Raw genomic sequence first — 11,762 nt, forward strand, 5'->3', positions numbered from 1 at the left:
CTCATTACCTGTAGTAATGGCACCAGTTTAAACTTGTTATCAGTATAAAAAGACACCTGTGCACACCCTCAAACAGTCTGACTCCAAACTCCACTATGGTGAAGACCAAAGAGCTGTCAAAGGACACCAGAAACAAAATTGTAGCCCTGCACCAGGCTGGGAAGACTGAATCTGCAATAGCCAACCAGCTTGGAGTGAAGAAATCAACAGTGGGAGCAATAATTAGAAAATGGAAGACATACAAGACCACTGATAATCTCCCTCGATCTGGGGCTCCACGCAAAATCCCACCCCGTGGGGTCAGAATGATCACAAGAACGGTGAGCAAAAATCCCAGAACCACGCGGGGGGACCTAGTGAATGAACTGCAGAGAGCTGGGACCAATGTAACAAGGCCTACCATAAGTAACACACTACGCCACCATGGACTCAGATCCTGCAGTGCCAGACGTGTCCCACTGCTTAAGCCAGTACATGTCCGGGCCCGTCTGAAGTTTGCTAGAGAGCATTTGGATGATCCAGAGGAGTTTTGGGAGAATGTCCTATGGTCTGATGAAACCAAACTGGAACTGTTTGGTAGAAACACAACTTGTCGTGTTTGGAGGAAAAAGAATACTGAGTTGCATCCATCAAACACCATACCTACTGTAAAGCATGGTGGTGGAAACATCATGCTTTGGGGCTGTTTCTCTGCAAAGGGGCCAGGACGACTGATCCGGGTACATGAAAGAATGAATGGGGCCATGTATCGTGAGATTTTGAGTGCAAACCTCCTTCCATCAGCAAGGGCATTGAACATGAAACGTGGCTGGGTCTTTCAACATGACAATGATCCAAAGCACACCGCCAGGGCAATGAAGGAGTGGCTTCGTAAGAAGCATTTCAAGGTCCTGGAGTGGCCTAGCCAGTCTCCAGATCTCAACCCTATAGAAAACCTTTGGAGGGAGTTGAAAGTCCGTGTTGCCAAGCGAAAAGCCAAAAACATCACTGTTCTAGAGGAGATCTGCATGGAGGAATGGGCCAACATACCAACAACAGTGTGTGGCAACCTTGTGAAGACTTACAGAAAACGTTTGACCTCTGTCATGGCCAACAAAGGATACAGTGGGGCAAAAAAGTATTTAGTCAGTCAGCAATAGTGCAAGTTCCACCACTTAAAAAGATGAGAGGCGTCTGTAATTTACATCATAGGTAGACCTCAACTATGGGAGACAAACTGAGAAAAAAAAATCCAGAAAATCACATTGTCTGTTTTTTTAACATTTTATTTGCATATTATGAGGGAAAATAAGTATTTGGTCAGAAACAAAATTTCATCTCAATACTTTGTAATATATCCTTTGTTGCCAATGACAGAGGTCAAACGTTTTCTGTAAGTCTTCACAAGGTTGCCACACACTGTTGTTGGCCCATTCCTCCATGCAGATCTCCTCTAGAGCAGTGATGTTTTTGGCTTTTCGCTTGGCAACACGGACTTTCAACTCCCTCCAAAGGTTTTTTTATAGGGTTGAGATCTGGAGACTGGCTAGGCCACTCCAGGACCTTGAAATGCTTCTTACGAAGCCACTCCTTCGTTGCCCTGGCGATGTGCTTTGGATCATTGTCATGTTGAAAGACCCAGCCACGTTTCATCTTCAATGCCCTTGCTGATGGAAGGAGGTTTGCACTCAAAATCTCACGATACATGGCCCCATTCATTCTTTCATGTACCCGGATCAGTCGTCCTGGCCCCTTTGCAGAGAAACAGCCCCAAAGCATGATGTTTCCACCACCATGCTTTACAGTAGGTATGGTGTTTGATGGATGCAACTCAGTATTCTTTTTCCTCCAAACACGACAAGTTGTGTTTCTACCAAACAGTTCCAGTTTGGTTTCATCAGACCATAGGACATTCTCCCAAAACTCCTCTGGATCATCCAAATACTCTCTAGCAAACTTCAGACGGGCCCGGACATGTACTGGCTTAAGCAGTGGGACACGTCTGGCACTGCAGGATCTGAGTCCATGGTGGCGTAGTGTGTTACTTATGGTAGGCCTTGTTACATTGGTCCCAGCTCTCTGCAGTTCATTCACTAGGTCCCCCCGCATGGTTCTGGGATTTTTGCTCACCGTTCTTGTGATCATTCTGACCCCACGGGGTGGGATTTTGCGTGGAGCCCCAGATCGAGGGAGATTATCAGTGGTCTTGTATGTCTTCCATTTTCTAATTATTGCTCCCACTGTTGATTTCTTCACTCCAAGCTGGTTGGCTATTACAGATTTAGTCTTCCCAGCCTGGTGCAGGGCTACAATTTTGTTTCTGGTGTCCTTTGACAGCTCTTTGGTCTTCACCATAGTGGAGTTTGGAGTCAGACTGTTTGAGGGTGTGCACAGGTGTCTTTTTATACTGATAACAAGTTTAAACAGGTGCCATTACTACAGGTAATGAGTGGAGGAAAGAGGAGACTCTTAAAGAAGAAGTTACAGGTCTGTGAGAGCCAGAAATCTTGATTGTTTGTTTCTGACCAAATACTTATTTTCCACCATAATATGCAAATAAAATGTTAAAAAAAACAGACAATGTGATTTTCTGGATTTTTTTTTCTCAGTTTGTCTCCCATAGTTGAGGTCTACCTATGATGTAAATTACAGACGCCTCTCATCTTTTTAAGTGGTGGAACTTGCACTATTGCTGACTGACTAAATACTTTTTTGCCCCACTGTATATTACAAAGTATTGAGATGAAATTTTGTTTCTGACCAAATACTTATTTTCCACCATAATATGCAAATAAATTGTTAAAAAAACAGACAATGTGATTTTCTGGATTTTTTTTTCTCAGTTTGTCTCCCATAGTTGAGGTCTACCTATGATGTAAATTACAGACGCCTCTCATCTTTTTAAGTGGTGGAACTTGCACTATTGCTGACTGACTAAATACTTTTTTGCCCCACTGTATGTGTGTAGTATATTTATATTTATTTCTGTATATACATTGTGAAATCTCTGCCACTGTACCATTAATTGCAGAAAACATTTATTCGGATATATAGAACTGATTTTTAGTTGCAGACATTTTGGCAATGTTTGGATGTACCCATAAAAATTTGTGGCACACACACTGTCCTAGATACGTGGAGCCTGGTAGAACAGGGTCTGGGAACCCCAATTTTCCCTATAGCTGGCAGCGCGGTTATCCACCTTTGGGGACACTTTGTTTCTTACTTAAATGCATATATTCTTGGCTAAAATTTAGTTTTGCAATTGGGTTTCATTAAGAATGTTGCACCATTTGCCTTGTATAGCCTCAGTGTTGCTCTGTCTAGTGCTGGCTGCAGAATGGGTTAACTGAAAATCCAAGAGTGAGCTCATTCTAAGGCCGGCGTCACACTACCGTGTTTTACGGACGTAAGAGAGGTGCAGAAAATACGGATTGCATACGGTACAATGCTTCTCTATGCCCCTGCTCCTATCAGCCGTATTTTACTGATCCGTATTATACGGTCTTCTACAGCCGTAGAAAATCGCAGCATGCTGCGTTTGTCACCGTATTGCGCAAAAAATACGCCAATGAAAGTCTATGGGGGCCAGAAAAATACGGATTACACACGGACCAGCAGTGTGACTTGCGAGAAATACGCTGCGGTGTTAGAGAGAAAAGCCGGCAATTCAGCGCGGTGTACAGTAAAATCACACTGACAGGTTACAATAGAATAGGTAGAATAAATGTGTACACATAGAATAGGTATATATATATATATATATATATTTATATATATGTCATTGAGACACATATATGTATATATTAATATTTCATACAGCGCTAGATAGCTTTAAAGCCGGTAATTCAATTGCCGGCTTTTGCTATCTCCTTCCTAAACCCGACATGATATGAGACCTGGTTTACATACAGTAAACCATCTCATATCACCATTTTTTTTGCATATTCCACACTACTAATGTTAGTAGTGTGTATGTGCAAAATTTGGGCGGAAACAATTGGCGTGGGCTCCCGCACAATTTTCTCCGCCAGAGTGGTAAAGCCAGTGAGTGTGGGCAGATATTAATAGCCTGGAGGGTCCATGGTTATTGCCCCCCCCCCCCCCCCGGCTAAAAACACCTGCCCCCCGCCACCCCAGAAAAGGCACATCTGGAAGATGCGCCTATTCTGGCACTTGGCCACTCTCTTCCCATTCCCGTGTAGCGGTGGGATATGGGGTAATGAAGGGTTAATGTCACCTTGCTATTGTAAGGTGACATTAAGCCAGATTAATAATGGAGAGGCGTCAATTATGACACCTATCCATTATTAATCCAATAGTATGAAATGGTTAAAAAACAATATCCCATACCTTCCGATGATCTGTCACGTCCCACGATGTAAATCCATCTGAAGGGGTTAAATTATTTTACAGGCAGGAGTTCTGCTATAATGCAGCTGTGCTCCTGCCTGTAAAACCCCAGCGAATGAATGGAAAGTAGGACAATGACCTGTAGTTACCTTCATTCGCGGTGATGCACCATCTGCTGGTTGTCCTCATATGACCTCGAGCGTGGGAACTTTTCAGAATATTTTCCCAGCCTCTTCCAGATGTGCCTTTTCTGGGGTGGCTGGGGGCAGATGTTTTTAGCCGGGGGGGTGGGAGGGGGGGGGGGGCGAAAACCATAGACCCTCTCCAGGCTATTAATATCTGCCCTCAGTCACTGGCTTTACTACTCTGGCGGAGAAAATTGCGCGGGAGCCCACGCCAATTTTTTTCACCATTTAACCCTTTAATTTAATATCTAGAGCGCCCAAATTTTGCACATACACACTACTGACATTAGTAGTGTGTAATATGTAACAAAAATGGGGATATGAGATGGTTTACTGTATGTAAACCATGTCTCATATCATGTCGGGTTTGGGAAGGAGATAGCAAAAGCCGGCAATTGAATTACTGGCTTTAAAGCTATCTCTCGCTGGATAAAATATTAACCCCTTCATGACCTTGGGATTTTTAGTTTTTCCGTGTTCGTTTTTCACTCCCCTCCTTCCCAGAGCCATAACTTTTTTATTTTTCCGTCAATTTGGCCATGTGAGGGCTTATTTTTTGCGGGACGAGTTGTACTTTTGAACGCCATCATTGGTTTTAGCATGTCGTGTACTAGAAAACGGGAAAAAAATTCCAAGTGCAGTGAAATTGCAAAAAAAGTGCAATCCCACACTTGTTTTTTGTTTGGCTTTTTTGCTAGGTTCACTAAATGCTAAAACTGACCTGACATTATGATTCTCCAGGTCACTACGAGTTCATAGACACCTAACATGTGTAGGTTATTTTTTACCTAAGTGTGGTGAAAAAAAATTCCAAGGTTTGCAGAAAAAAAAAATTGCGCCATTTTTCCATACTCGTGGCGTCTCCATTTTTCATGATCTGGGGTCGGTTGAGGGCTTATTTTTTGCTTGCCGAGATGACGTTTTTAATGATAGCATTTTGGTGCAGATACGTTCTTTTGATCGCCCGTTATTGCATTTTAATGCAATGTTGCGGCGACCAAAAAAACATAATTCTGGCGTTTCAAATTTCTTTCTCACTACGCTGTTTAGCGATCAGGTTAATGCTTTTTTTTAATTGATAGATCGGGCGATTCTGAGCGCGGCGATACCAAATATGTGTAGATTTGATATTTTTATTGATTTATTTTGATTGGGGCGAAAGGGGGGTGATTTAAACTTATATTTTTTTTATTTTTTTCACATTTTTTTAAACTTTTTTTTAATTTTTGCCATGCTTCAATAGCCTCCATGGGAGGCTAGAAGCAGGCACAGCACGATCGGCTCTGCTACATAGCAGCGATCTGCTGATCGCTACTATGTAGCAGAACTGCAGGTGTGCTGTGAGCGCTGACCACAGGGTGGCGCTCACAGCTACCGGCGATCAGTAACCATAGAGGTCTCAAGGAGCTCTATGGTTACTATGGAGAAGCATCGCCTACCTCCGATCATGTGACGGGGTCGGCGATGACGTCATTTCCGGACGCCCGGACGGATGCGGTAGTTAAATGCCTCTGTCTGCGTTTGACAGCAGCATTTAACTAGTTAATAGGCGCGGGCAGATCGCGATTCTGCTCGCGCCTATTACGGGCACATGTCAGCTGTTCAAAACAGCTGACATGTCCCGGCTTTGATGCGGGCTCACCGCGGAGCCCTGCATCAAAGCAGGGGATCTGACCTTGGACGTACTATCCCGTCCGAGGTCAGAAAGGGGTTAATATATATATATATATATATATATATATATAGACAGCATATATGTTGTTACGATTTTTTGAGCACATGGATCCATTGTATGTCCATATGTCGGTTTTGCAAGCCTGCGAGAAAATCTCGCAGTACGGATGCCATACGGATTACATATGGAGGATGCCATGCGCAAAATACGCTGACACACCCTGCCTACGGAGGAGATACGGACCACTATTTTGGGGACTTTTCTACGTAATTTACGGACCATATTTTTATACGCTGAGTGTGAGGCCGGCCTAAGGGTATGTGCACACGTAGAATGGTCCACTGCGGATTTACTGCGTTTTTACACCTGCGGTTTTCTGTTATGGAGCAGGTGTAAAACCGCTGCGGATCCCGCACAAAGAATTGACATGCTGCCGAATGTAAACCGCTGCGTTTCCGCGCGTTTTTTTCCACAGCATGTGCACTGCGGATTGAGTTTCCCATAGGTTTACTTTGTACTGTACAACGCATGGGAAACTGCTGCGGAAACGCTGCAGATTTTGCTGCTGTGTGTAAACATAGCCTAAGGATCCAGAAAGAGAGCTTCTAACACTTATCTGTCTATTTCTGAGCTCTTCTCAGCTGATTTATGACCACTGACCACAGAAAAGTTGAATGTGCAGGGAGGAGGAGACAAACAGCCTGTAAAAGCCAAAAGGTGCAAATTTTGTAAGGAAACTGAATTGCAAAAATGACTTTTAGCCCCAAATAAATGCAATTAAGTAAAAAAAAAAGTCCCCAGAGGTGGATAACCCCTGCCACTGGCGACATGTAAGTCAATAATCGATTGTGGATTCTTTGTGTTAGGCCGTCTTGGCACGTCTCAGTCTGTATACAGGTCGCGGTTTGCAGACCAGCCGAAGGTCTCCTGACCCGAACCCTAAAGCTTGAAATATGCCTATGAGAATGTTGATTTGGGGTCCAGGAGTCCAGAAATCCCAGACACGTGAAGCCGGCCTTACATGAGGGCATACTTACACTTTCTGGTCATTTAGGATCTTGCCATTCAACGAGTCAATGGCCTTCTGGGCTGATTCGCGGGTCTCGAAATGTACAAACCCATAACCTTTAGATCCATTTTCGTCACACACGACCTGCAACACCTCATATTAATAAGGGACCTTACTACTGCACAGACCTCACACATCCGTATGTGGTGGATGACTGACTTACCTTACACGACATGATGCTGCCAAAAGCAGAAAATGTGTCGTACAGTAATTTACTATCGATGGTCTTATCCAGGTTCTTGATAAAAATGTTGCCGATCCTGCTCTTTATTACGGACGGGTTGCGCTGACACCACATAATGCGCATCGCTTTGCCATTCATGTCTTCAAAGTTCATGGTATCCAGAGCTCGCTCCGCTGGCGGGAAAGGATGGGGGACATTTTCAAAGAAAGAGACTATCAATGACTTTATCCACCTCGGTGACCTCTGCGCCCTGATAGGATGCCATGCCATGATAGGAATTGTTGATCAGCTCCAGCATTCCATGCTACAACATTTTTTACTATATTTTGTTTTGCATTAATTTTATTTAAAAAAAAATAATTTGCAAATTTTTCTTGTTCTAAAATTTTTTTAGAAATCTTGAACTGTTCATACTTTCTGCCCTTTCAGGAAGAGTTTTCAGCAGGCTCCTTATCAGCAGAGGAAGGATGACGGTAACGCTTCTACATACAGCTGATAATACAAGATCCACTAATTACAATAGGAGATGTCACAGCTGACCCTGCTCACCCTCCCTTCACAATGACACTTGTACACGCTCATTAGATGCTTTAATAAAATTATTGGACTCAGGTCTGATGACTGTAGCTATGTACACCTGTTGTTTCCTGAAACAACAGGAAGTTATAATCTATAAAAGCACCCATGTCCAGTTTGAAAGTTGCAAGATTTTTTTTATTTTTAATACATTATATGTTAAGCTAAAAAATTGCCAGAAATTAAAAAAAATATACAGTATTTCAAGCAATAAAATGTAAATTGTGTAAAAATCATTCAATGTGATTGTTTGGTTTTTATTTTTAGGTTGTCTCTCACAGGTGACGTGTACCTACGATAAAAATTTCAGACCTCTGCATTCTTTGTAGGTGGGAAAACATGTAAAATCGGCAGCGTATCAAATACTTATTTTCCCCACTGTATCTACAATCTTGTATGTCCATGATATTTGTGGAACAGTTGCAATATTTCACCCCAGCCTTGTTGCTGGCAGGGCTGCAATGTATAGCTATAGTTGTGTATTGCTTCTCACCGTCCTCCGGCTGCTGGAAATTGATGTAAGCGTAGCCAAGAGACTGACCGGTGATCTTGTCTCTGCATATGATGACTGACAAAATGTTGCCGGCAGGAGTGAACTTTTCATGCAGCATCTCCTCTGTGACCTCCGGAAGGAGATCCCCAACATACAGGGTTGCTGTACTGTGGCTGAGTGCGCTAGTGGCCATTATTAGCAGGGTCACTAAAATAAAGGAGATTGTAAGAAAAACACCTTGATAATAACATGTCAGCATTACATGGCAAGTTAAGTAAATAAGGCAGCACACTGCAGCGCTGAAAGATGCACCTGTTCACACTTAGTCTATGTTTGGATGTGCTGGTCAGGTTTTTGAAAAGCATTACATGGCAGTCACACGCCAAAGCTGGCCATGCACATTAGCCGCAGCCTGACCATAGCTTATCTACACCCCGAACAAAAGGACATTCAACAGGGCGGATCATTCTCTGCCCCCGTCCTCTGTTCAGGGTGAAGCTGGGGACCCCGATACACAGTATAAGGCCTGCCGATCCCGCCAAAGTCAGACAACATTTATCTAATGTGTATGAGCAGCTTTAAAGGGGCTATCTGGCGCTGTAACATTGATGGCTTATTCTTCGGAGAGGTCATCAATGTCTGATTACTGGGGGTGCGACACCCGGTACCCAACCGATCCTGGCGGTGGCGGTGGCGGCTGGAAGTGCTGAGTTGTGGCTCTGTCCAGAACAGCTCCATCGACAGTATAGTGGCCACGGCCAGGTACTGCACATGCCTTCTCTATTGAATAGTATGTGCATGTGTCACTATTCTGTAGACAAAGCTGTGCTGTGCAGCTCCATAACTGAGCAGTTCCGGCTGCCGACGACACCAGGAAGGGCTGATCTCCGGGGGTACTTACCAATCAGACATTCATCACCTACCCTAAGGATAGTCCATCAATGTTAAAGTCCCAGACACATGCTTTAAAGAACTGGTAGATTTCACCGCTTCACTAAAACAAAGTCAAATTGACATCTTGGTTTTTTTTATTCTTGTATTTATGGGTAAATATAATTTTTACAGTAAAATGTAATTTAGTATGTTGAGCCGTTTGGTTTCTACAGCCTCTATGTATCACAGTACATGTAATACTGCAAAACGAGGTAACTGTGAATCCACCAGTGAGCTCATCTGAAGGCCGAATAATTAATTGTCCAAGTTAATTTACACATCAATAATAAAACATACTGATCAGCTAGGCAATTATTAAACTGCGTGCTAAATCAAAGAGTGTTTTGATTCTTTTCAATAAAAAGTTATAACTTTATTAATACAGACAAATACAAAAAATAAAACAATGCCTTAAAACCGTACAGATAAATGTAATGGCAGGTAGGTGTAGAGCAAAATATAATACTAGTGAGGGAGCAAGAGATAAAATAAACATTCCTGGATACAACAAATTTTTCAACAATAGAGCATGCTGAGAAAATACCTCCACTAACTTCAAATCACCAATTGATGAGGAATTTCAATATTAAAGTCATCTATTTACTTATAATTATACTGACTAAAGCGAGATGAAGAAATAGAGGCTCAAACCGCATGCTCTATTGAAATGTTGCTAAATAAATCCTGAACCAAAGTGCTATCAAATGTATGCACTTAGTAATGATAGTGCTTAAAATATGGATTAAACACCCGTACATATGCTGATAGATATTTTCCTTTGTTACAGAGCGAGGGTCTTCAGGTGGGTTACCAGAATAATAAATTATTCCAACAACCTGTGTGTTTATTTCATTAAAAGACTTTGTAATAATGTGTGTGTTTTTTTAACCCTTTACTACTATTGGATTAATAATGGATAGGTGTCATAATTGACGTCTCTCCATTATTAATTAGGCTTAATGTCCCCTTACAATAGCAAGATGACATTAACCCTTCATTACCCCATATCCCACCGCTACACGGGAATGGGAAGAGAGTGGCCAAGTGCCAGAATAGGCGCATCTTCCAGATGTGCCTTTTCTGGGGCGGCTGGGGGCAGGTGTTTTTAGCCGGGGGGGGGGGGGGGGGGGCAATAACCGTGGACCCTCTCCAGGCTATTAATATCTGCCCTCAGTCACTGGCTTTACTACTCTGGCGGAGAAAATTGCGTGGGAGCCCACGCCAATTGTTTCCGCCATTTAACCCTTTAATTTAATAGCTAGAGCGCCCAAATTTTGCATACTAACATTAGTAGTGTGGAATATGCAAGAAAAAATGGTGATATGAGATGGTTTACTGTATGTAGACATGTCTCATATCATGTCGGGTTTAGGAAGGAGATAGCAAAAGACGGCAATTGAATTACCGGCTTTCTGCTATATCGCGCTGGATGAAATATTAATATATATACATACATGTGTCTCACTGACATACATATACATATATATATATATAGACAGTATATATGTTTTTATTATTTTTTGAGCACATGGATCCATTGTACGGCTGCCATACGGATTACATACGGAGGATGCCATGCACAGAATACGCTGACACACCCTGCCTACGGAGGAGCTACGGACCACGATTTTGGGGACTTTTCTGCGTATTACAGCCGTAAATTACGGAGCGTATTGTCTTACGCCGAGTGTGACGCCGGCCTGACATGTGGCGCTGATTAGAGAACTTACGATTCTAGAATTCTTCACTTTCCTCCGCAAAGATTTCAGGTTGTGCCGACTTTGGACTCACAGACTCTGCACAATATGTCGGTAATCACCTTGTTCCTATCTTGTCTCCAGTCAGATCCTGATGGCGGCTCCTGGTAAACTGTCACTGTCAGGGCACAGCATGGCCGCCTCATGGTGCCAACTGATGCCCACGCGAGGAGCGGGCAGTTACTACGGGGCCGACACGTGTCTGGATCCCCCTTATAATAAAGCATTTTATGCCATAAATGTGCACCAATCAAATAAGACTTCTCCTTTCTGGATCATCACTTATTATATGTTTACGCACTTGTGTGCTCGTGCCTACGGCAGGACGATGGGGGGAGGGGGGGCGGCACGGGAGCAAGTTTTCTTTCTGGTCTTTTTTTTTTTTAAATTAGAGTCCGGAGCCGCCTCCCCCCGCCCCGGGCTCCTCCCCCCGCCCCGGGCCCCTCCCACTTCCCGCCTCCTTGAAGACGTCATACTCACCTACTCCAGCGAAGCCTGGTCTCAGGCTAGAGGCTAAATCCAAGGCGGCTAAAGGACCTCTGGTGACGTCACGCCCAT

General features: G+C 43.3%; 1 protein-coding gene across 3 annotated transcripts; it reads right to left on the bottom strand.

The window, feature by feature from the left end:
- Window positions 1-7,207: 7,207 nt before the first annotated feature.
- On the bottom strand, window positions 7,208-11,761 carry LOC138653007 (polyadenylate-binding protein 1-like 2). Of its 3 annotated transcripts, none has more exons than XM_069743172.1 (4): window positions 11,685-11,761; window positions 8,515-8,721; window positions 7,425-7,618; window positions 7,208-7,345 (listed from the first exon to the last, which is right to left on the bottom strand). In XM_069743172.1, exons 2-4 carry the CDS (start codon window positions 8,705-8,707, stop codon window positions 7,226-7,228), a joined length of 507 nt encoding a protein of 168 aa, XP_069599273.1. In that variant the 5' UTR covers window positions 8,708-8,721; window positions 11,685-11,761; the 3' UTR covers window positions 7,208-7,225. The 3 variants fall into 3 exon arrangements, with proteins under 3 accessions (XP_069599273.1, XP_069599272.1, XP_069599271.1); XM_069743171.1 differs by lacking the exon at window positions 11,685-11,761 and adding an exon at window positions 11,267-11,539; XM_069743170.1 differs by lacking the exon at window positions 11,685-11,761 and adding an exon at window positions 11,178-11,539 and having other exon boundaries at window positions 7,209-7,345.
- Between the last annotated feature and the right edge of the window lies 1 nt (window position 11,762).

The sequence above is a fragment of the Ranitomeya imitator genome, unplaced genomic scaffold, assembly GCF_032444005.1.
Source record: "Ranitomeya imitator isolate aRanImi1 unplaced genomic scaffold, aRanImi1.pri SCAFFOLD_822, whole genome shotgun sequence".
In the NCBI taxonomy this organism is placed as follows: domain Eukaryota; kingdom Metazoa; phylum Chordata; class Amphibia; order Anura; family Dendrobatidae; genus Ranitomeya; species Ranitomeya imitator.

Excerpts from the sequence above, each read along its gene's own strand:
- LOC138653007 (XM_069743172.1), bottom strand. The coding sequence starts at position 8,707 with ATGGCCACTAGCGCACTCAGCCACAGTACAGCAACCCTGTATGTTGGG. Across the intron at positions 7,619-8,514 it reads TTTCCAGCAGCCGGAGGACG|CGGAGCGAGCTCTGGATACC; the intron begins GTGAGAAGCAAT and ends CTTTCCCGCCAG. Across the intron at positions 7,346-7,424 it reads GCAGCATCATGTCGTGTAAG|GTCGTGTGTGACGAAAATGG; the intron begins GTAAGTCAGTCA and ends GAGGTGTTGCAG.